At 40.8% G+C, this 24,868-nt stretch overlaps 1 protein-coding gene across 1 annotated transcript; it reads right to left on the reverse strand.

The window, feature by feature from the left end:
- Nucleotides 1-9,128: 9,128 nt before the first annotated feature.
- Nucleotides 9,129-11,184, reverse strand: msx2b (muscle segment homeobox 2b). Its single transcript, XM_031869079.1, has 2 exons — nt 10,617-11,184; nt 9,129-10,084 (listed from the first exon to the last, which is right to left on the reverse strand). The coding sequence occupies exons 1-2, from the start codon at nt 11,023-11,025 to the stop codon at nt 9,624-9,626; spliced, it is 870 nt and encodes a 289-aa protein (XP_031724939.1). The 5' UTR covers nt 11,026-11,184; the 3' UTR covers nt 9,129-9,623.
- Between the last annotated feature and the right edge of the window lie 13,684 nt (nt 11,185-24,868).

Here is a 24,868-nt window from a genome sequence, read left to right on the forward strand (position 1 = left end):
GAACCCACTGGCAGCCAACTATGCTGGGTGTCAACTGCATCAAAATGCAAATCCTAAACTGACGCGTTTGTGTTGCTTGTATATGATTCGTATCTGTGTTATGCGTTTGTAGGTGGAGGTGCAAAAGTAGTTTTACATGCCAAGAACTGCATCCCACCTCCAGATTTGTATTGACAATTTTCTCTGGTGTCATCCCGCCTCCCTTTCCAGTGGAGGTGATACTACTGTAAGCCCATTTAATGATTAAATGGGTGCAGGCAAGGAGAAACCTGCTGGCTCACATGAATGAAACCTCATAGACAGCAAAGATTACAGCACAGAAAATATGGGGGGAAGCCTATTTTAAAGATGACAAATGGATAAACTCTAAAACTGTAAGAATGGCCTATATCTTCAGAAACCCCTAGGTGCTCTTCAGATGTTAACAGCTCTTGTCATGTTATATTGCCCTTCGAAAGGTCACACACAGCAAATTGCCCTTGCAATGGTACGAAAATGGCCAAACAGGCTTTGCTAGACTGACAAAGCAACCACCACCCTCGGGTCATCTTGCCTTTAATGTGACACAGCAGTGGAGAGTTCTGCTGACTGCACGATGTTTAGGATGCTGACTGACATGCAGACCCTCCCGCTGTATTTGCTATTCAGAGGCTCTGATGTGGGAGATCTCCCCTCCTTCCTGTGAGTCATATACATCCATCCACGCGAGGACATCTGACCCTATGAGAGGAAATGTGGCTAATGAAATCCTCCAGGTTATTGTACACGCCCAATTTAACAACCCACGGAACCCTCTGGTTCTGTTTTATGTGTATATTTTTGTATCTCCAATATATTCCTGCTTTCTGCGTCCGTGATGTGCTTCAAAATCTAGAACAAACAGACTGAAAGCTCCATTTGTAAGATTTTTTTAAAACTCATAATGATGAGGGTACCTGCCAATGCTGCAGTCCCTCTTAGCTCTACAGAGATTTTACCTCTTTTGGCTCATTTTTGAGGTTCCTCGCAAATTTGAATCTCACCGACCGGTTTTCTGCAGCAGCAGCGTTCGCAGCAAAAGAGTTCTTTCTTTCATCATGTGGACAGAAAAAAGGAGTGCAAATGTTCCTCAGTGTCTGATGGATGTATGAATACTCAATTTTTGCAAAACACGTGTAAGAACATTTATGAAAGGATAATATGGAGTCAGTGTTCTTCAGGCTTTTGCCCGTCTGCCCTCAATTTTTTCAGCTTTAAGACTATTTCGGTGCTCTTCAAAATGAGTTGATACTATGAATTCCCTCAACAATTTCCTTTTTTATTACAATAAAGGGCTCCATCAGTCCTCTTTACCTCTACGTTGTCATTAATTCTCCCTTCATCCTTTTTTTTTGTCTTACTAGTGGTATCACTTTACACTGAGACGCATTCACAAAGGCAGAAAAGACCAAGGGGCAGAGAAGGTTATCATGGGGAAAAAAAGGTTATCATCAAATGCCTCCTGTGTGTCAAGGAGTGCATGTTTTATGCACTAAATTTAAAAAGTCCCTATAATTCTTTTTTGCTTGCCCTCTGTGTGTTTGAGTTGGCACAGTGATTTATGGAAAACATAACAGCCACAAAATTCTTTTCCACATTTCCAAATCATGAAAGTATTATTTTTCTGTATAATTCCACTACCAGGTTTGAGGGTGATAAAATCTGCTATGGCTTTGCAGACTGGCACACTCGGACAATTACATACAGGAGTGCAGTTACACAGGGACACAGGCAAAGCTACAGGCACATGCATATATGGAAACACTCACTCTCTCGCTGGCAGACACAGACACACTCCTGAAGCTCCATGTGATAAATTGGCTCAATAGTGGCACCCTGCACAGAAGGTCAGGATTCACAGCTGCAGCCTGTTGGACTTGTGGTGACATTAGACAATAAACAAGCGTGTGTTGTCAGGCGCTTACAAGTCAAAGTGGAGGGGGGGGACGCATGCGAAATGAGAACATTGGAATGGTGACAAGATTTCCCATAAAGTTAATCGTAAACAATAAAACACTCATAGTGCTTGTAGCATTGCACTATCCAGTACACCATGTAGCTAAACGCTTTGATACATCCCGTAGGAATCAACAGACTGGTGAAAATTAAAAGTTTGTATTTTACCACACAGAGCTTTAGGCCTTGAAGGTATTTTTTCAATTCAGTTTATACTTTGAGAGAGTTAGGATTCAAGCTAATTACTCCTCTTGTGAAGCAATTCCTTTTGTATCATGCCACTGAAAGTGGAAACAAGTGAGGATTTATATACTGAAGAGTCTGTGACCTTTGAGTAATGTAATGTTCCATAACAGATCTTACTGGCTTGGTTTTAAGTCTGAAACAGTTCTGCTGTGAGAAGATATGAGAGAAGCCTTTATGGTTATAGTTGTACCAACCACATGTTAGTGCACACCCACACACAGTTGCTCTCTCTTCATTCTCGCTCACACAGAAACATATGCATGAAATACTGAGTCAGAAGTGTATTTCGCACGCACACACACACACACACACACGCACGTACACACTTGCTTGTCACCTGTGCCCCTCCCCCAATGACCCCATCCCTTCAGAACCTGTGTACATCCATCTGCATAATTGTTCATGATAAAATAGAGAGAGGGAGAAACCCAGGAAGCAATCACATGAAAACATACATAAATCTATAAATAGCATTTAGCCTACAGCTATTCTCACACATCATATGGCTTCAACAGCCTGCAAATCACATGGCCTCTAAGCCGATTCAAAACCAACCTGATGTAATGGGAGTGTGATCGACTACTAGAAAGCTGTACTACTTCACTGTTGGAGTCCAGGCTATTTTTCTCAAGGTGAAATTTCTACTTTTCAATCTAAGAGAGAGGGAGAGAGGACACTGCTCTTTTTTTTGCACTGCAATGTCAGTGTCTATCTTTGACATTCATTTGTGATGTATGAAAGGTGCTTCGGTGCTGTGTGTGTGTGTGTGTGTGTGTGTGTGTGTGTGTGTGTGTGCCGTGCAATTGTGGTAACACGTATGGCAAACTCAATCTGTGACGACTCGACTCCTCTGTCTTCTCTTATAAAGAAGTGAAGGTTAAATGGTTGAAGGATGTCATAGTCACAGAAGTAGAGGCAGTCAAACTCATTTTCTCTCTCACACACACACACAAATTCTTTAAGATACTTAAGGATGCAAAAAGCATTCCCTCTGCCACATACATGCGCACACACACGCACACTCAAACACTTCCACGGAGGCATTCCGCTGTGTAAACAGGTGTCGGAACAATAGGGAGTGGATGAATATGCCTGTTTTGTTTTGCTCTCCTTATGCAGCATCATTTTGCATTTTTAAAGATGCACTTAATATCAACTTCTTTTTAACCAAAATAACGCAAGACAGGCACCCTCTTCAATTGTTAGCAGATAAGAAGAAAGAGAGAAGACAGTCTCCTGTTTTTATTTTTATTTTTGTAGACCATTGACAAGAACAATTCCATTCACTCTCCTTGTGCTCTATTTTAAGAACAGCAGCCAAGTTAAAGCAGCCTGTGTTTTGGACTGTCTCCGGTGGCTCAGTGAGGTTTCATTGATGCCTACTGAGGCCACTCATGCTAAACTTTGTTGCTATAGTGACACCTACTGGATGAAAAGGGGGGCTTCATCCTCACTGTCTTTTGTCTGTCTATTTTTTTTAATAATAAATAGATAAAAACATGTGTGTGCCTTTCAATTAACCGTATTGTAAATTCTGCATCTCTATTGGATTTAATTTTCCACACAATTACTGTTAGTCGTTAGCCGGAATCACTGTCTTCTTAGCAGCAGAGCAATTACGACAATTAAACCCTTCTAATTATCTGACTCATCTGACTTGGTCTATGCATTTGAGAAAAAGTGGGAGAGCTTGATTTAGCGAACAACCCCAAGGATGTGACCCCGACTGAGTCTCTTGCAACAAGCTCTGGTGGCCAAATGGATTGCCAAACCGTGACCCTGTTCCACATCTCGGGTGTCTTCAAACTTCTGAATCCTTCTCCAGCTCCCATGTTGTCCTCCTTTGCAGTCAGTAGAGACCGTGCACTCTAATTGTCTCTCCGTGTATTTGCAGGCCACTATTGTAATTGCTTTGTCACAGAGCTGCGTGGGCTACGAGGTTTGTCATTGACAGCCTACTTTTTTTTAAAAACAATAATTATTTTCACTGTCTAAAACAATCCCCCATATGCCAGGGGCTTACTGTGATGTTTTCCACATTTATTTGATTTGTAACAGGATGGAAATGCCTCTGAATTTGCATTGAAAGTGGAAAAAACACTTTCAAATTCCAAGCTGTTCATTCAGGCTGACTGCCACATTACAATGAAATAGCCTCTCTGCCTTCTGATCTAACTGAAAAACTGAAAACATAGTTACTAGATCTAATTAAGAGAGAATCTCCATCCCCATCATATCTCTGTATAATATCGTTTATAAAATGCCAACACATATGTTATCAAACTATCTCTGGAACACATTACTGGTGTAGTCGAGCATTTCTCTCTGCTAGTGATTTCACAAACAGCAGTGTTATGTGTCCTCCCTCAAAATAATACGGTGGCCCTGAGGGTCAAAACACAATGACATTTAACAAAACACAACTTCATTTCAGAAAATACAACATTTCAGGTGCAACATACAATAGACTATCTTAACCACTTTACCATATCCACTCAAAGTTTTATTTGAAGAACTTTCTTTTAAAACCAATCAAACGCAGAAATCGGCATCAGTTTCTTAGCGTCCTCACCAAGCGCATGAGCATCGGTGAGCATCACATTTGCATTAACGGCTTATTCACGACGTCGAAGCAACTGTGTAAGTGATATAAATGGCCATTTACCAGTGCTTTCAAAAACTTCTTTGAGTTTTGATTTCACCACAGCTAAGACATGAATCTAAGCATGACTGTGACAGAGAAGCATTAAATATGCTGTTAAAGTGTAGATCCTTCTTGTTTATAAGCCTTATTAGTGTGTCTGTCAATGTGTAAACACTGTTGATCAAGTCATTTTATAACACTCCTCAAGTGACTGCTCATAAACAAACCGAAAGATGCCCTTAACTAATCGTCAGACTAGAAAATCATCTTGTGTTTGTCTACAAATTTCCCCCTGGGGATGAATAAAGTACATATCTATCTATCTATCTATCTATATTAGTGCTCCAATCAAACTATATTCTGCCTCATGCTATGTTCACAGCAAAAGCAACAAAGCTGCAAAATGGCCAAGTGTGGCCAGCTATGTTATCGACTTACAGTTGAAATATCGCTTGAGAGCTTGTGATATATTTATGCTGTTAAATAACACTGAGAAGTGGCTAACAACAAATATGTTTTTCCTCTATTGCATGGACGTAACAGGAACTGGGGGAAAGAGAAGGGGACTGGAAATATTGAAAGAAAAAGTTATGATTGGCTGATGCTTCGCGCGTCCTTGGAGCGCTCAATAAAGTTGAGGCCAGCTCAACTTTGATTTGTAGCGCGTCGCAGTGACAAGTGTCGGTTGTGAGTTTTGTAGCTTCGTATCACCAGCTTTAATTGAAAATGACTTTTATCCTGTTGCTTTGTCGCTCGTTGTGTGAACGTCTCGTAGACACAAGCAGCTCCCCTTCAGAGAATGACTAAAGGCCTAATCCATAAATGCGTGTCTCATGTGAGGATTTTAGTGAGATTTAAACATAATCTTCGGTTCAAACATGCAGTATATGGAACTGTATCAGTAGTTAAAAACAGCATTCATGTTAGAACGAGGACGAGCACATTTGGACATGCTGCAAACAGTAAAGTCGGCAAAATATGAAGAATATGATTATTGCACCTTGCGTATTCCCATTGACTGACTGTTGGCTACTTTTGACATGTGATTTATGTTTCAATAAAGGTGTCTATGACTCATGGTGTTTGCTGTTCATGTGCTCTAATCCATTAGTTCTGAGAAACTGCAAACTATTAAGTGGGCTTATTCTAAATTACAGTTGGGTAAATATTTAAGACTGAAATGCAAAACACAAAACCAAAGTGAGAAGATTATTTTTGAATTATTAATTATTTGTTGTGTTGGTGAGAGAGAGAGTTTCCAAAGCTGTTTCCCAGAATCAGTGAAACAGAAACAGAAACAGGGCATCATTTGAGTGTGTTGGTCCAGCGAGATCTTTAGAAGCTTTGGCCGTCCCCCTTTTCCACTGGCCTGCTCCGGGCAATTTCCCTACATCTGCTACTGTGTGGCTCTCGAGGGATATCTCCAAAGACCACACACACACACACACACACAACAGAATTCTTCTGCATCATGTCCTTGTCTGTAAGGGGAAACCCACGGGGGTTTTGCTTTGTTTCTGGGGGGGGGGGGGGGGGGACTTGCCCAAGGCTGCATTAGTATCTGTAAACAGTTTAAAATAGAACAAATCAGCCGCAGCAGAAAATGCTAATGCTAGTTTTGTGTTCTGAAGAGAATGAAATATACTACACTGAGAATATACTGTGAGATACAAATTTCTAGTTCGTTCTACATTTACTGTTGATGGTTAGCTGAACTCTGTATCTTTGTAGCTGAGCTGTAATGAGGTTTTATGTGTTCAGATGAAGGGAGTCTGACTTGAATGATTCCTCCTGAAGAATGCCTCCTACAACACAGTGCAACAAACTCCGGTGGCGTAGTGGAGTGAGTCCTGTAACTAAAGTCATGGGTGTGGTCCCACAATGTTCAATACATTTTTAGGAGCATCTTCCTGATTCAGAGTTGCAGCCCCCTCTCTCTTAATCTCTAAATGTACTTATTATTTTGTATGTTCACTGTACATGTGTGAAATTTCACAGAGCAACACACCAAAACATACCTTTTAATCCATTGCATGTGCATTATTATGGGTATCGTGTGTTATGGAAAAGGAAGCCACAGAAACTGGAATACAGAAAATCAATTTGTGCCAAAAAGCAGACTTCCTCAGGCAGAATCTTGAGGCTTATGCTGATGTGTTTGAATAAATAAGGAAAAAAGATGACATTACAGGTATATCAAAGCTAAGCAGTCATAATACTAAACCACTGTGGGGTGCTGACTATTAGTATGTACATATTAAGTACATGTATATCCAGAGGTAGCCAACAAATTGATGCAATGATTGCATATCTATGGCCAGACAGAGTGAAAATATGCTTAACTATATATAAATATATGCACTTTTAATAATAATATAAGTCCCTAAGTGTCTGTATTTGAGCATAAATTGAGCATTTAAAAAAATATCTTTCCCCATCTCTGCAATGATCAGCTCCTCTTTCATAGTTTCACTAACTAATCAGTTTGTGTTATTTATCAGCCTGAAATTAAACCAATTTTACTTGCATGGCACTTCACAGAACAACAAGGGGACAGAGCGAGGTTTGTCCCATGATGCTGTATTACAAGCAGCCACTAGAGGATGTAGGAGACAAGCACATGACACGATGCAGACAGGGAAAATGGGCAAAGTCACATGTTGTGTTTAAGTGACATACAACACCACAAACAAGCCCAATCACTGTCAGACGACCGTCAACTAACAATGACAAAAACGGATCCCCTGCAGCGCCGGCGACAACCCTCTGAGCGAAAAGACAGATAATTTACTGAATTCTCCAACACTGAAACACAACACCCTTCCAGTAAGTATGCACTGACTTGATGTTTCACAAGAGACTCTGAGCCATTCCTGCCAATCTGCACTTCCATTAGGCTGATTGCTTGCCTGTGTAAGCTACTCGCTTTGCCTGCCAGCTCCCTCGGCCTTGTTCTGATTAAAGGGGAACCTCATAAATGCGCTGCTGCTTTTAAACGATTTCCTGGTAACATCAAAGTCACGTGGAAGTCGGAAGCTGCTTTTTTTAATTTGCAACAAAGCACCTTTCAGCAGCCCCACATGCCACAAAACTCCCCCTGCTAATTTAAACCTGAATCAACAGTGGATCATTGACATATAATGTAACGAGGCAGGAAGAACACAAGCCTGATGGGGATAAGAGCTTTAACAAATGAATAAATGTCTCCTAACAAGCTACGCTGTTAGCGTGCCAGTAAGCTAATCTTAAGTACATGAAAGTTTTGCCAATCAACACCTCTGCCACAGGCAAACTAACAGAGGGTTATTTCCAGTTAAATGAACAGTAAATGTTGCTGCTAGTTGCTGGGGAGGTTCAGAATGATTTGACAAAAGTTACAACAACTCAGTAATGGTCATGAAACAGAGTTAATGATTGCCAGAGACACAGAACACTGTATTTCTGTACAAACAAAACATTAGAAAAGTGTATCTCTGCCGAAACAATGTTTGACAAGTGTGGTAATAGACAGCTCAGTAATAACGGGAACTATCTGTGAAGTTGGATAATTTATGGGTAGTGTTTATGGTTCGTCAAACATTGCCTTGAACTGACCACTGTCTGAAACGGATGGATGGGGAAACAGACCCGGGATTAAACCACACGCGCACACACACACACACACACACACAAACTGTATCTGCAAAAAAATGCACAATATAGCTGGTTTCACTGGTTAACAACTTCATCTTTTAAAGATCTTATGTGGACATAACTGCACATGTTTACACATATACTACTTTATTTTTCTTACACATAAAAAAAAAAATTCATTTATTTCAAAGGAAACAGTCTGTAAGGCTTTAATTGTTTTGTTCATTTGAATGATAAAACATTGGTGGACAAAAAAATATATATTTATATATAAACTGCATAGCACAATGTATGGCCCTTTCAAAGGGACATTCAGGAAGAACAATATAAATACACTTTTGGTCAGAACGTTTGTACCATATTCTCACATAAATAGACAAGATGAGGCATTCATACAGTTCCAGCATAATTATAGATAAAGATTATTATTTATTGCTGCAAGAGATAAAAGATGAAAAATTTATTGTAGAATTGCCATTGTGATGGATAATTTCAGGGTTAAACCTCCCCGTCTTTGAGAGCACACGAACCTGAATTGGTCGGTCTTTGAAATTGAAAAGGAGAGCAGTTTCTCCAAGGCAAACACTTTTGTAAAATGGAAATTAAAAGAATGCTTCAGTGATATGTTTTATTTGGCCTGAGCTGCTGAAACTCTCATCACCACGTGTACAAAGTGTCTTAACTTTAACGCTCTTTTTCGACACACAAGGCACTGCATCGAATGAAGAGAAAGGCTCGAGTGAAAAGTTGTACTTTGAATTATTGTGCGAAGTGCAAGTCCTCACCCAGCTCAATTATTGCAAAAGTAAACAAGTGAAGAGCATAAACAGCTGGACCGCAACGCCCCTCCTCATTCAGACAAGTCATGTAAACAGGCAGTCCAAACGGGCAAGAGAACGTCTACAGTACGTTTATTTATTCTTTTATCCTTGCTGTGGGAAAAAAATAGATTTCGTATTTGACTTGAAGTGCTCAGAAAGTCGATTCAAACACTCCTTGTGCAGAAGATATATTAAAAACATAGATTTTTATTTATTTATTTTTTTAAATGTCAGCCACACGTCTTCTGTGTCCATTTTTGGGATTCCTTGGGAACACATGTCACCATAGTCAGTGATATTTCCATTTATGATAAGTGGTACATGCTGTAGCCCAGAGGAGCAGCGTACAGTCCTAAAGGTGAAATGGGCAGTAAGGATCTGTGGTGGTGGTGGTGGTGATGATAGGCAGAGTACGACTGTCCATACAGTGACATGCCCAGCGACAGCGGTAACGTAAAGCCAGGGTGTAGACCTCCAGCCGCAGCGACCGCCACCGCCGCCGTCTTAGCGTCTGCAGCCATCTTGAGTTTCTCCAGCTCGGCCTCCTGGAGCCTCTTGGCTTTTGCCCGGCGATTCTGGAACCAGATCTTGACTTGGGTCTCCGTCAGGGTCAAGGAGGAGGAGAACTCGGCCCGCTCGGCGATGGACAGGTACTGCTTCTGCCTGAACTTCCTCTCCAGGGCCAGGAGCTGAGACGTGGTGAAGGGAGTGCGGGGCTTTCTGTTGGACTTGTGTTTCCTCAACGGACAGCCAGGACCGACATGACCTGGGACAAGAAACAATAAAGATTTTAGAATAAGATTAATTCAATTGACTTACAAAGAATTGTATTAACTAACTGTGTATGTTATGTCTCCTTATAGGCTATATATTGATCCGTTTTGAACATAAATGGTTAAACCAAATAAACCTCATGTTGAACATCAGGATGCACTTTTTTTCTTAAAAGGCCTCTTTTTTTTTATATAACACATATTTTAGACGTGTCAGGGGTAGTCTACTCCCACAAACATTAACCCCTAATATACTGAATATCGGAGGGATTCAGAGTGTGGTTCACTTTCTATTTAGGCTGTTAAGCCTTTCTTTAAACGACACTTTCCAACAGGAGACATGTGGAGACTAAATTATTTACCTGTAAACTGCCCCCCCCCCCCACACCAAACATGGCTGATAATCAATTAAGTTTGTCCTCTTCACTCAAATTGCCACGTATAGGCTAATTATTCAAACCTTTTTTTTTTTTTTGTATAACTATACAATTTTACAAAATGCTGCATGGTGTAGGAAGAACTTACGAGGCTGTGTGGAAAACGCGCTGCTGGTGACCCAGGGTGCGCAGTCCTCCGACTCTGATGCCTCGGATTTTACCGGCGACGAAGGCACAGCCGTTAAGCTCTTCTGGCTTCCCCCGGGAGGGCTACACGTCTCTCGATACAGATACAGGGAGTTCAAACCGGTTGGAGACACCGACACCGAGGCTCCCTCCAGTTTACGGCGGATAGACTCCCCGCCGCGAGCGTCCGTCTTCCTCCCGGACATCAGCGCCTCCACGCTGAACGGATGATGATGCCGTCGCACCACCGGAGATGTCTTCTCCTCCGCTGCGCTCTCCGTCAAGTCCGCACGGTTACTGTCCTCCTCGGACGAACTGCACCCCAGGTCGTTGGAGGTCTCCTGAGAAGCCATCTGTCCTCCGAGTCTCATCCGAAAAGCAGGTGAACTTCCGAGCGGAACAGTCAAAGGGCGGCCAGGTGAGAGCCGCTCCGGCGAGCGCTATGTTATGGAGCTGTCAGTTAGTATGTGGGAGTATGTGGACGCATCACGCTGTCACGGCTCAACTTTGACCAATCAGTGCAGCCCAAAATGTTTACGACTGAGCAAGATGCTGCCTTCAGGGACAGTCGGAAACTAACGGTTCTTGTTTTGGTTTGGGTTGTGCAGTGCAACAGATCCTGCAAAATGTTGGTCATTATTATAATTATTATTAAGAGGTGACCAAACCACTTCCCATGCAGGTAAGGTGGAGTGCTTGAAAGCAAACATTTATACATGTAATGTTAAATTCCATCTTTATGTAATTAATTTTAAACATGATCAACTGAGAAATTTCTACAATAATTACTTTTCTGCCTTTTAAATGTCTATCTTTATTTTTTCAGTGAAACTTTCTTTGAAAAGTTGAGGATATAGTCCCTCATGTTGCCTTTTGGGTTAAATAAGAGAATTACCGGAGGTTAGCTGCAAAATAAAAACGATAGCTGTCCCACATCCTTATCACAAGTTAAGCGTCAGTAATGGATTCGCTTTAACTCTAACCTCATGAGACTGCGTGTGTAAACACAGGCCCCATGTGGATAATTATGGAGAATTACACCCGGGATGAAATACTGATCCCTTTTCTTCTTTATCTGCCTCTCTGGTTTGTTTGCTCTTCTCTTTATTGGGACTTTCCATTGTAGCTCACAAGACTGTTGTGTGCTAAGGGTGTCACACTCAAATTACGGAGTAAATTACAGATTCCGTTTTTAAAGGTTTTGGTGCGGTCCAGCTGGTGTCAGAGGCGCAATCTAGATGAGACATCCCCATGTATCCTATGATTCAATCCTATTCCTCACGCACATTAGACATGAAGTTGCTCATTGTGATCCTCATGAAGTAACTCATTGTGATTTTTTTCACGGACAATTCCATGTTATGTCAGATGAAAGTGCCTGACCCCTCATGGAAAACTTAACTTGTTGCAGCAGTTTATCTGAAGAAACAGTCCTTTGATGATGGTGGAAATATGTGATGCTGAAAGGATGTTTCACTTGTCTTAAGACTTTTTTGTCCCATGGTCATGCTTGTTTAAGTACTTTTCTTATCTTTCGCCTAATTGACCATTAACACCCATTCCATTGATAATTGGAACCGTTCTGCCGCTCAATGATGATTAATTGCTATTTAACATCACAAGGCCTGATCCACACTCATATTATGTAACTGTCTAAGTGGTAGAAGCAATGTGTGTGTGTGTGTGTGTGTGTGTGTGTCCTTCATACACAGCCTACAGTGCGTGACTATAACAGCCTCCCACAAGAATAGGTTGCTTTTCACATGTTTTTCTTAAAGCTCTCTGCTTTTCAATACACCCATTCTTTAAAAAGGACACACTGCATACATTTCCCAACATCCCCGTGATAGATGTATACCCAGTAGAAACTTGCTTTTGATTTTCTCCTGCATTTATACATGTAGCCAGCAGGCCTGAGTGGCTTGTCTATGGCAGACTGTGGAGCAGTTCCCAGGAGGCTGCTACTGCTGCCTTATTAAAGTGGGGTTATTTCACAGACAATCAGAGGTTTGTGAAGGCGCCAGTGAGCGGCCAGATGAAAAGACCGACTCCTCAGGGGAGAAACTGTTGCCTTTTTTTTTTTTTTTTTCTTTTTTTTGCAGCTCTGTTCAGGATCCCCCCCCCCCACCACCTCTCTTGCCCGCACGCCCTGCAGGCACCTTGTCAGTCATTATCCACAGAACTCGTTCTTGGCTGAGTGGCATGTTTCCTCCTTCCTCCCTCCCGTCTTCTTTCTTGCACACTTTTATGTTTGCTGTTTAGATTATTAATTTATTTGTATCTATTGGATTTTATTCCTTTCTTCCTTCCTTCTTCTCTTTTTTTCTCAACCTCCTTTCTACTTTATATCTCTTCCCTCATATATTCTTTATTCCTGCCCTTCCCTCATGTTTATCTTCCTCCTGACCCTCTGTCCTTCCTTCCTTTCTTCTGTCCTTTTGTTCCTCATTCTTTCTTTCTTGCCATGTTGCATCTCAGTGTCAACATAAAAATTATCCAAGCCAGATTTAGAGAGATTATTTTGAAACCCAGCAACAGGTCCATCTGTCAGATGAGAATTGTTTTCCAAAAAAGTGACAAAAAAGGGACAGTTACGTCTCATAAGGGAGGACATAAAAAGATCATTCTTGGCATGTGTGCAACTTTATCTCTCAGCCCTGTTGCAAGAGAAAAACTGCCAATCGGAGGAGATATTGTAATCTCAGAAACTGCTGACAATTCTATAATTATTTTATCTGGCACCAATATGAGCTACCTGTACCAACCTATGCCTGTACCAACAACGCATCTATAAACAATGTCATGCCCAACTCAATCAAGATTAAATCTGAGGTGATACTTGGCCTTAGATGCACTGTGGATGTGGGAATTTGTGGGAGATGATACAAATAAAAGACTGTGTATATATTACATGCATGTTAAATATATTTTAGACATACAAATAATGCAACAGCAGCTTTGTGTGACCTAGCAGGATTAAGAGAAGGAGGGAAAAAAGGAAGGAAGGAAGGAATAAGTGGTAGAAATGAGAGGGGTGCTCTCCTGGGTGTAGCAAAATTACCCACACATCCCACTTCCTTTTTTTCCATAATATCATTTAAGCCTGATAATAGCTAAAGCAATTTGTCTGAGCTTGTTTGTGTGTGCGTGTGTGTACTGTGTGGATGTCTGTACAGAATGTACGTTTGTGTGTGTGCATGTGACAGAGAAGCTTGAGAAGCCTCTGGTTGTGTGGGTCGGGCACACCTCAGAGCATTGTAATTACAGCAGAAGCTTTGAAGTGGTGGAACGTTTGGTTGGGATAATTAGCAGGCTGTGCTGCACTCACACACTATTTACATTCCCATTAAAACACTTATTCATGCCATGGTACCGTCATACTGATACTGGGTACAAAGTTGAGGAAATAAAATGTTAAAATGTGAAGTACTGTTACAGTAGGTGAATTGATGTAATCCTCTACAGTTTGTTGGAACCAGTTGGTAGCTCCTCTTGAAGTTCTTCTGCTTTTATTTTCCTTCTTCTATTTCTCTCCGAAGTTTAATAATAATACGTTTTATTTGTATAGCGCTTTAAAAGATACTTAAAGACACTTTACATGGTAAAAAACAGAAACAACATGGTAAAAAACAGAAAAGACCTGACTTGTCTAATATCAATAAACAGTATATCGCTATATGGCAAATCTGTGCAAAATTAACTATAAAATAATAAAATTGATGCTCAATATACTAAACTGGGTTCCACTGGTATGCAGTAAGTCACATACATATGTAAAACAATAATGTCACCAACCCTTTTTAAGTTTGAAATCATTAGCTTGGACTTAGAGCTTTGCGATGAATAATAATAATATCAAGATATGTTTAGGCTATACCGGGATATATGATATATATTTTGATATTTTCCTATTTCTATAGAATGACATAACCGTTTGATTTAACCAATTAATGCATATGATCACACGAGCGTGATCATTCTAAACGTATCTGAATTTAGAGGGAACACAGCTCGTAGACTATTTGACATTTGAGAGGACTTTGATTTGGAAATTCCACATCAGAATGTCCCGATATTGTCTGAGTGACACTCTGAACTGCTAATTTGTTAATGTGAAATTGGTCTGTGCAAACAGGAAGTTTCTGTGTCTGCCTGACTTACTGCCTGACAAAGCGCAGTATACGCATGTACTGCAAAACAACTTGGGAGCTAAAGTTTGACCTTCATTTTCAAATGTGCAGAGAGCCATAGAAGAGAGCGAGAGAAGGGAAATGACGTCTGTCTATAAGGTGTATTCTAGTGTACGCACAGTTGAGTTCAATTCTTCTTAGTAAGACAAGTAACTTGTCAAACCAGTGGGACATGTTGTAAATAACTTACTGACACATTCACACATGCACAATCAATGTGGTCATATTGTTGTCACACGCATATAAATTATCTTAGTGCTGTCACCAACCCCATCTCTCTCTCTCTCTCTCTCTCTCTCTCTCTCTCTCTCTCTCGCTCTCTCTCCCGCCTTCATAAGCCCTCAGAGCCTTCGCCTGTAATGCACCTAAATGAATACCTTGAATGCTACGATGGCGCCAGGGCCAATTAGCTGTTAACACTGGAGACAGATCTATTCAGAAGCCAGAGAATGATGTCTCCTGTAACGTGCAAGATTGATGCCCACTTTGCTAATGACAAGAGAAGGAGGCAATCTGTTGCTTGACTCAGCCCTGGGCTATGTTACAGGATAGTCCACTGATGACTGAGCCTGCAGGGGAGGGCTCCTGATAACATTGGAAATGGAGTCACTAGTGGGGTTAAATGAGGGACGTCAGTACACATACAGATACATGCACATTCATGTAAACAAACATGTTTGTTTACTACTAGTATTGGGCAATATGGTATAGTATGACAGAAGTTTGCTGCACTATGAGTTATCCATCCCTCTAACATTTATGTTACAAGATTTGTACAACAATGTTAAGTTTAACAAATAATAAAGTAATTAATTCACTGTATTAGCCCAAAACAGATTTTTTTAACAGATTTTTTTTTCTGTGAATATCTGTGATATATACTATGTACAGTGTACTGTATGTAGACTCTCAATCAAATACATGTAGTACACTCTGTGTCAAAGAACATACTGCACACCTATCAAAGAGCGCATTCTGCAAAACGTATTCATCGGTTTACAAACACAGATACACATTCAGTTCAGTTCAGTCAAACGACCACACGGCCAAGTCGGTGGAGTATGAAAAATACGAAAGCTCCATGAACGACGTCACACGGCTACAATGGTAAATGACACATCACACAGGCACATCACATGTCATCACACGTAACCTTGTAGAACAGATTTCACACAACACCCTGTCGTAAATGCACAAGTGTCAACTAGTGCAAGTCGCTGTCAGGGAGCACACTACCACATTCATGCTGACATGCAAAGCATTATGATGATGCATGTAACGATGTGTTGACACATAACACAATCACACACACACACACATGAAGAGAAAGAAGGAAAGTATCAGCGTCTGTCTCTGTACCACAATATGTAACGACCGGTTCTTTTGAGGGTGAGGATCGCTTGGGTAATCGCCAACTGCAATTATATTTTTGGAACTGCTCTTTGATGAAGTTTTCAACGCTACTGTGTACTTACCTCACCTATAATGTTGGTTCATAGCTTCACCTCGCCATAACCCATCATTATCAGATCTTCCTGTCCATTCAGGAACTGAAATATTACACATCAAAGGCTTTTGGAAAGTTGGGCGCATTCAAACTCGCGACATCTTTTCCTTCCTTGTACCCCATAAAATTGTGCAAATCAGTGTGCATTCCTTCCCTGTGCAGGTTAGCTCTCATATCATGAGCTCTTAACTCATTCCTCCTAACAGTGAATGTATTACTCTTGTAGAGCAACGTGTAGTACAAGTACATTATAAATTAAAAAAGTTTGCCTTCATTTCACAGTAGCCTATCCTGATTAGAAAAAAGTCTTCTACATCTTGCAGGAGTAGATGTTGACATTGCATTCAGGATTTTGGAAATTGACCATTGAGTGCCATCAGGATCGGAGAAAAGGAGCATCATCAGACTTCTATGACTCATTGTGCATCGCAGGCCTCATGACTTCAGTTTCCATGTCAAACTCTCAGCCTCCGCAGAGAGCGAGGGAGACTAGCCAGGGGCCAACTGTTCCTCGCACAACCATGTAGATTCCCTTTGACACACTATATCTTAATCAGTTTTGACAGGTAGGATTTATGAGAAGGCCGTCGTGTAAATCAAAAGGAGGCTTGTTATTATGGAGAGGCACTGAAATGGTATAATTGTTTTTAAGTGGTGCTGGAAGGGCAAGTGTACATGTATTTGTGTGTGTGTATGTGTGTGTTGCATGTGTATGTGTGTGAACATGCACAGTGTTCTGGGAAGTTTTCCAGAGATTGGGGAAATCCGCCCTCCACACGACAAACAAGTTAAACCACAAAAACAAATCTGTTTAAGAGATTTTTTTTGTCTCATTACAGCAAATAACATTTGATGGTAGAAAAAGCCACAACTTTCCCAGCTATTATGGCAGCGTTACACGCACCCTTCGGGTTATGGAGTAAAATATGCTTACACACAGGAACAGTCTATCTTTGCAACAACAATAAGGATAGCTTTTTTTTTGGCAACTGTGAATGAACGGAGTGCATGAAAAACATCCTCGATATTGGTATTTCATTTACATTAAATGTTTTTTGACCATTTGTGGAATTTTAAAAACAAAACTGATTTGTAACCATTTGCTGCTTTAAAAGACAGAGTGCATGCTCAGTTTGAGCTTTAAAAAACTTGATATAACTTCAGATATCTCGCTCCTCATGGACTTTTAAAACTGCTATCCAATCACAGGAGTTTCTCAGTTTCCTCTCTTTACTATATGGCGCCATCAGCCACGAGATTCAGGTTTCATTCTGTATGTGTTTTGTGTTAACTTGAGGTAAAATCAGTATGTGCAGTTCTGCAATCCGTGTCTAGCGAGTGCTTCTTTTATGGAGTCATAAAGAACAAAGCACTTAACTGAATAAACAAATCAGCCACTCTGCCAAAACAGGGAAAAGGCAACATCAAAGCTGGTTGGAATCGTTTTAAAGGTCAGCAGCTGGCTTACTGACTGAGTCATTGGTTAGTTGGCTGGTGGGTTTTTGCTCTGGAAGACGGTTCGTCGGGGGCTGAGTAGACAACTGAATAACCTCTGGGAAGACTGCTGATTAGTTGAATCATTGGGAGGCTTTGACTGAATACTGCTCTTCATTGATAAAATCCTTCCTGTCTCTCTGAGTGTGTGTGTGTGTGTGTGTGTGTGTGTGTGTGTGTGTGTGTGTGTGCTGCGGCAGACTCAGGACTCAGACTCACTGCTGTTTAATGAGCAAAAGACGCCAGTCCCAGTGGGACCAAGGACCGATATATTAGAGAGAGAACACACAACCGCACCGATCTTTGCTCTGACCCTGTGGAGTGAGGACTGCCACTGGGGGTCCCTTGCGGTGACCCTTTCCTCGCCGACTGGGTCAAAGGTTACAAACCTCTGCATGCGTCCTTTGAAATGGAGCAACGGGGGCTTGCTGCTGGACTGATTGGCAGGATGGCAATTACCAAAATGCTTGTCCAATATATCTGCCTCAGAGGCAGACAAAGCAGCTCAACAGCAAGTGTAAATAATGTATTAAGTTTGAGCTTGCTGTTGCAACTCATAAATAAAGATGTTGCTGAATTCTTGGCAAAAATAATGCTGGTATCTCAAAATGTGACACTTTAATGGGTTTCAGTGTGGCTGATGGTTGTCGGCTTTGGTCGTATCTTTAACACTTTGTAAATCCATCTCAGAAAACCACTGCTAACCACTGTTATATTCTTGTCTGACATACACAACATTGTTGCTGTTTTGTTCTTTTTTATTTATGTTTTTACGTTAACTTCTTCTACTACTATTGCTGCACTATTTATCATCTATACCCACTATATTTGTCTTGTAAAAATCTATTTAAACAGCATGGAATATGCTTACTGCTGGAATGCTATTTTATGGTTCACAGGATTGCATTAGCAGGGTGGCATAAAAGGTTACAGGGTGCTGGGCTGTGAATGATTATTTTGGAGGTAATACTTGTTTTGTCTGACAATAATTGTCTCTGGGTGATATTGACCAGTAAATCAGCATAACCTGAAATAAACTCTTCAGGACATTGCCAGAAATGAGTCCATTAGACCAAGTTACACAGCAATGAGACTATCAACAGGTTGTCAAGAAATCCATTGTATCTTAGTTATCTACACCAAATTTGGTGAAAACAAAAATGACTACATCCAAAATGTCTACACTTGCCTCATCTGCACACAAAGTTGACTGTGCAATTGTTTTGTAAGATCAGATACAAGAGACGGTTGAATGCTGCTGTTATCAATATGTTCATATCAACAGTGCATCACATCACTCTGTGCATGTTTGTCGTGACAAACCCACAGAGAATTATCACCCAACTCTGCAGTTCTTCTCAGGGAGCATTTCGGTGTCTTTTGAGTTTATGTTTTCCTGTCTGGGCCGCAATTTTATTGTTTTGGTTCACTGCCACTGCTCTCAGAAGCATTGTTTCCAGATGCAGGGAGCAACTGTTTTCAGCGAGAAAAAAAAGCTAAAACCAAGGATAAATGGCAGCCAGACAGCAACTTGCTGGTGACAACATTGAAACCAAAAACAGAGCTTAAAAGAAAGTGAATCTTACATTCGCCAAGTTACCAGGCACACGGCTCAAAGTGATTTCTCATGTAAGTCTGATGTATCTGCAGGATGATAAGCAATTATGCTAACAAGTTCATCAAATTAACTTTAAAAGGTGATAATGTGTCGGTGTTTTGTCAGCAGCCTGTTTCCACTGCCCCCAAGAGGCCAAGGCATCATTTATTGCAGGTTTAAAGACTGGAGATTGGCACCATAACAACCTCACTAAGACAATAATTTAATAATGATGATATGACTTTTTCTCTTTGCTCCTATGTGGGTGCCCTCTCCAAGCCTTTTAAGTTGGGCTGTATGCTGATCTGTAGGTAATTGTTGACCGTGGTACTAGCCAGGAAATGGAATGATCAACTCCAGATGACAAGACAAGAGCGAGGAGGCAGCAAGACGGACAAATGGAGAGAAAGAGCAGTGGGTATACACTGAAGAAAAAAAATGTACTGATCATGCAGTTTGTACAGTAAATGTGACAATAACTCCATTTGAGATCACACAGTCTAACATCACCTCCTGTGATGTTCATGGCAAAATCAACATTTGATTTAAGTGCGGTGAGCATCAAGTATTATCTTTAATACAAAGGTGTCTGAGCTGCACTTCAGTTTATTCTTTACATAATTGAAAGGCAACCACCCATGATTCAACAGTACTTGAGTAGCACTTCAACACGATTTGCTTGTAATTTCCACTGTGGTGGTGTTCTAGTGCAACGACTACATCTGCCAGTTTGACCCGAAGTTTGGAGAAGTGAGTGACATTGTTTGCCTTTGGAGTAATGGCTGTCATTATGGTGAATTACTACCCTACCCAAACACCCAAACATTCTCTAAAACCACCCCACAGCGCTCTGTCTCTATCTTGCGCTCTGGTGCTGGTGCCTTGTTACAATCAATTAAGCTGATTACAAGCACTATCTTCCCCACTTCAAAGGAGGGCCATTACAGCGGGTCAGACTAACAGTCTCTTTACTGCGCTGCCCTGTTGTTTGTCTCAGAGTAAGAAGCTTTAGATATGTTACACTCTAACATTTAAGTTGCTGAAATCTGTTGCTAAAGAAGAAAAATCGAAAAATGCTTGAAACGAACAATTTTTTATCATGCTAATTAAAGGATAACTGACAAGCAATGAGCTGAAGACAATTGGTGTTGTCTGTGCTCTTTTATGTTGAAGGTTGACTCCTCATCAGGCCAGACAACAGGTCAAATAATAAATGGAGGGACACAGAGAGAAGGAGCGAGACACCAAGTCTAGACGGCATATTTAGGGACCCTCCCTGATTGCTTTGTTCTGCGCCATGTCTATAGATAATTACCTCAACAAACTACTGGGAGCCCCGTCAAATCTGAGGCAAGGGAGAGGTGAACTAGATGAAAAAGTAATAGCAGCATTGAATGTGTCCATGTGCATCTGTGTGTTTGTGTGAGCTGTCGTGCATGAATGAGTGTCAAGAGCATGTGAGACAGACCCACTTCTAAAAATATCTACAGCAGCGTGGCGCAATGAAACAGATATTACCAATGAGTTAGTGCGAACACATTTAGATTTATTTTAAAATGAATCAACTTCATTGGCCAAGTATGCATGCCCTTATTGGAATTTGACTATATTGTTCTGCTGGACAGATAAAGATAAAATATAAAAAAAGACATAAATATTTTCAGTTTTTCTTTAGAGTATTCTTCAACTGAAATAGCAAGTGAATGGTTGCTCTTTAATTAAAATGTGTTCCTGGCCACATGCTCCCAACAAATAGTGGGCAGCATTTTACCTCTACTACACGGTCCAACCTATTTAAATTTACAGCCATCAGTGAAAAAAAACAAATTTGAAAAGAATCAAAACCTTGACAAGCTGCTCCACCAAAAGTTGGAGGAGGGGCTTGTCACTACAATGAGAATAGGTGGTCCACGTAAAAGGCCAACCCACCTTCAGTGAGTCTCGGCTGGAGTTGTTGCTAACCTCGGGACTAACAGTAGATATCTCTGCAATACAATACATATTACTCCCATTATAGCATTTACAGTATTGCTATCGTACACAGTGTCCATAGTTGGATTACATAGATTGGTAGAGTAACATATTCATTTTAAAACTTTTTAACACAGGTTTAAGTTGACTTTTAAGTTCACTTGGCTAAAATGCACTCTAATACAATAACTATTAATTGAATACTCTATCTACCTTACCCACAATTATGCTCTTACAACAATTGTAAAAGTGTCGACATGATTACAGTTTTACAGGTTTACAAGAGCTCCACCTGACCTACATTACTAAGTAATTTGCATTGTGAGTTGCCACTGAATGATCAGCATATTACGTATTGCTGTAGTCAGTCAGTACAGTGAAATGCATTTATATGTGTGCATCACAACTCTGCACTTTATTAAAACACTACATCCAAATTCATTTCATTAGAAACCAACCGTGAATTTTAATATTCAACAGAGAAGGACTTTAGCTAGAAGGGAAGAGGTTTCAAATGTTACATTTGTTTTCTGAAATTTGATTGTTTCTTTGTTATATCTTTCACAAATTGTTGGATTTGCCCGTTCCCCCACTGTGAAAGTCAGGCTGGCCCATGCATCTGTCATGGCTGCATGTTCAAAGTCGTCACAGTGTGAAAATAGATCTGGAAATAACCGTTTAATACAGTGTTGGGTGTCAGTTGAGACTTAATCCTAATTCATGGAAAATGGAAAATGGCCAATGAAACAAAAGTGCTTTTGTCAGGAACCTCGCAGTATAGCGAAAGGAGATTCTGTGATTTAAAAATAAATAAAAAAATATAATTGCATTCATTGAGGATAAAATCTAAATAATGAATGGCTTTTTTTATCGTTGTGGTCGACCAACATCCAGATGGGAAAACAACAATACAACAATAATAAACCTTATCTCATCAAAACATGAATAAGATGATATCTAGATTCAGATGATGAATTATGGTCAATCTCACTCGAAAAAAACATCTTTTTATTTGTATGCATTTGGGCCTCTGTAATTATACCTTTGCTCCATTTTTTCACACTTAAACCAAACATGACGTTGTGTCAAAGCCATTGGTTAAACACAGAGTAATGCTTATCTATTATCATGATTATATGTCACAATTAGAGGGCTTTTGCCCAACCTAACATTTCCTACATTAAAAATTGCCAAATGAAATTTCTTTCTGTATCTGTCATGTAGAGAGCTTCCATCCATACTCAACAAAAAAGTGATTGTTGCCTTTTCATTATCATGAAACATTAGTGTGAAGCAGTTATGAAAGGGGAACAAACGATTTGATGGTTTGAGATACAATCCATTATCACTGGATTGTTCCCTTCACAACGCTTTGGAAGTCTCACACACACAAATCAATAACTCTCACACACTCACCAATGAAGGACAGATCATTTACTTGGCTTCAACCTTCACTGTTGAATTTGCGAATATCCTGTCATTCGCCCGCAAGTACATATCGATCACATCACTTACGACTTGTAAATATCAATCAGCACAGAGCTAGTTGAAGGAGTCCGTGCCTACAGTACAGTATGTGTCATAGCTCCCAGTAGTCTGCAGGTTCAAGAAGCTGACCAGACATTGTTATCTTAATCCTTAAGCTTAAATGGAAAGTAACGGAAAGTAAAATACCTTTGGCAGGGGTTTACCATTTACTCTGTGTGTGTGGGAATTTGGCCTGTAGTGCTGCTTAAAATGCAAATACTTCCCTCGATAAAAAAAACAGCTCTTGTTTTGATTGAAGAAAAAACATTTTAGATCTTGGGCAAACTCTCAGAAGTGGAGAGACTCCCTCCTTTTCTCCCTCTCATTTGCTTTGCCACCAACCCTCTCCCGCAAACCCTGGTCGCCGACCCTGCCCTTTCACACACGCACGCACACTCACTCAGCAATATTGCTTTGTCAGCCGACGTTTAAAAAGATTAACCTCGGAATTGCCAAAGGGCATCCCAACTTGCCTCCACCCTCAGCCACTTCACCCGCCTCTCAGTCAGTGTTCCCCTCCCTGGATCCCTCTCGGTGAATACTTGCGCAACAAGTGGCGCCGCTGTCGAGCCCCCTGGGCATTAGAGGGTTGAGTGGAGTCCCAGAGAGCCGTAATTACACCACCACTCAGGTGATTTAAAGGTCCGGGAACATGCTGACCCGTGCACGGCACCAAAAGTCCCACATTACACAGACACCCATGTTCAGTGTGTCAGGACACATTATTTATTCTCCCACCTCGCATGGAACAATTACACTAGCGTAACATTTTTATGTGCATACATGTACAAATCATTTTACATGTTTCAACAGAAGTGAAATGAACCTCGTCACATCCCTGCCAACATTTGTTTTTGCCAGTTCTTTGAAGGCAATCGTCTGCAATGCAGGTTAGATTGTTTTTATCGACTGATGCCTGGTGCTTTGAATACTCACAAGATCTTGGACTTGACAGGCTATAATTCAAGAGAAAGGGGTTGATAATTAGGTTTGGTTGACGCTCCACCCCTTGCAGACATTGTGGTGACAACAGGGAATGTTTCACTTTGAACAAAGTCAGGGCTAATACTGGTTAATGGGAAGGGGATGTTCCTCTGCCCCAGTACTCCTCAGCTCTCACCTCTCTTTAGTTCTCTCTCTTATCTTCTCTGTCTTTCAGTTTAACAAGTTGTTGTGACCGAGTGGTCACAGTGATGTATTAGAAATTCATTGCCGTCTTTCTGCACATGACCGGAAGTTTCCCCTCGTTATCAGCTACTACGCTATGCACCAACATTATGCCCAGTTTTGTGCAGGCCCAGAGGTGCATGGAAACACAGATTTTGCTCCATACAAGTAGTTGTATATTTGACAGAGAACCCCTGAAGTTCTCTGCTGTCTTGGGCCAAAAAACAATGAGTCGCATAATAGACATGTGCCATCTGTGTTAATTGATTTTCAAGGAGAAAGAAGGAGAAAGGGGAGAAAAAAGCTTGAAAGACGAGCATTAGTACCAAGAGAGATAAGCAATAGTTTCCTTTCACTCAAGGTTTTCTCACTGTTAGCAAATGAGGTGTTAAAGTTTCCTTTCTTCAAGTTAGGATTTTGTATCTGACAGCATTGGATGAAGAAAGTATGCCTTTTCAGTTGTAATCCCTGCAATTTAGGCTGTAGGTGCAGCTCCATTACTTCAGTAGGTTTAGTAATGACCCAGGAGAGAATATAATTGCTTCTTAATTTGAAGTTTGAAGTGCATGAAATACCTGAGGCTCAGCCTGCTGTCTCAGCAATGGTTAGTTCGTGGATTAGCTGTCTTTCTTCCACACTGTATCTCTTTTTTTCCCAAACCAGGACCTTTACTGTATAGTGTTGTGTTTTTATAATGATGTTTGCACTTGTGACACGTTCTCTGCACGGGCATCTTTATGAGAGATCTGTTACCCTTAATA

Source organism: Anarrhichthys ocellatus, unplaced genomic scaffold, assembly GCF_004355925.1.
Source record: "Anarrhichthys ocellatus isolate YVR2014 unplaced genomic scaffold, GSC_Weel_1.0 scaffold46, whole genome shotgun sequence".
Classification (NCBI taxonomy): domain Eukaryota; kingdom Metazoa; phylum Chordata; class Actinopteri; order Perciformes; family Anarhichadidae; genus Anarrhichthys; species Anarrhichthys ocellatus.

Excerpts from the sequence above, each read along its gene's own strand:
- msx2b (XM_031869079.1), bottom strand. The coding sequence starts at position 11,025 with ATGAGACTCGGAGGACAGATGGCTTCTCAGGAGACCTCCAACGACCTG. Across the intron at positions 10,085-10,616 it reads CGCGTTTTCCACACAGCCTC|GTCATGTCGGTCCTGGCTGT; the intron begins GTAAGTTCTTCC and ends TTCTTGTCCCAG.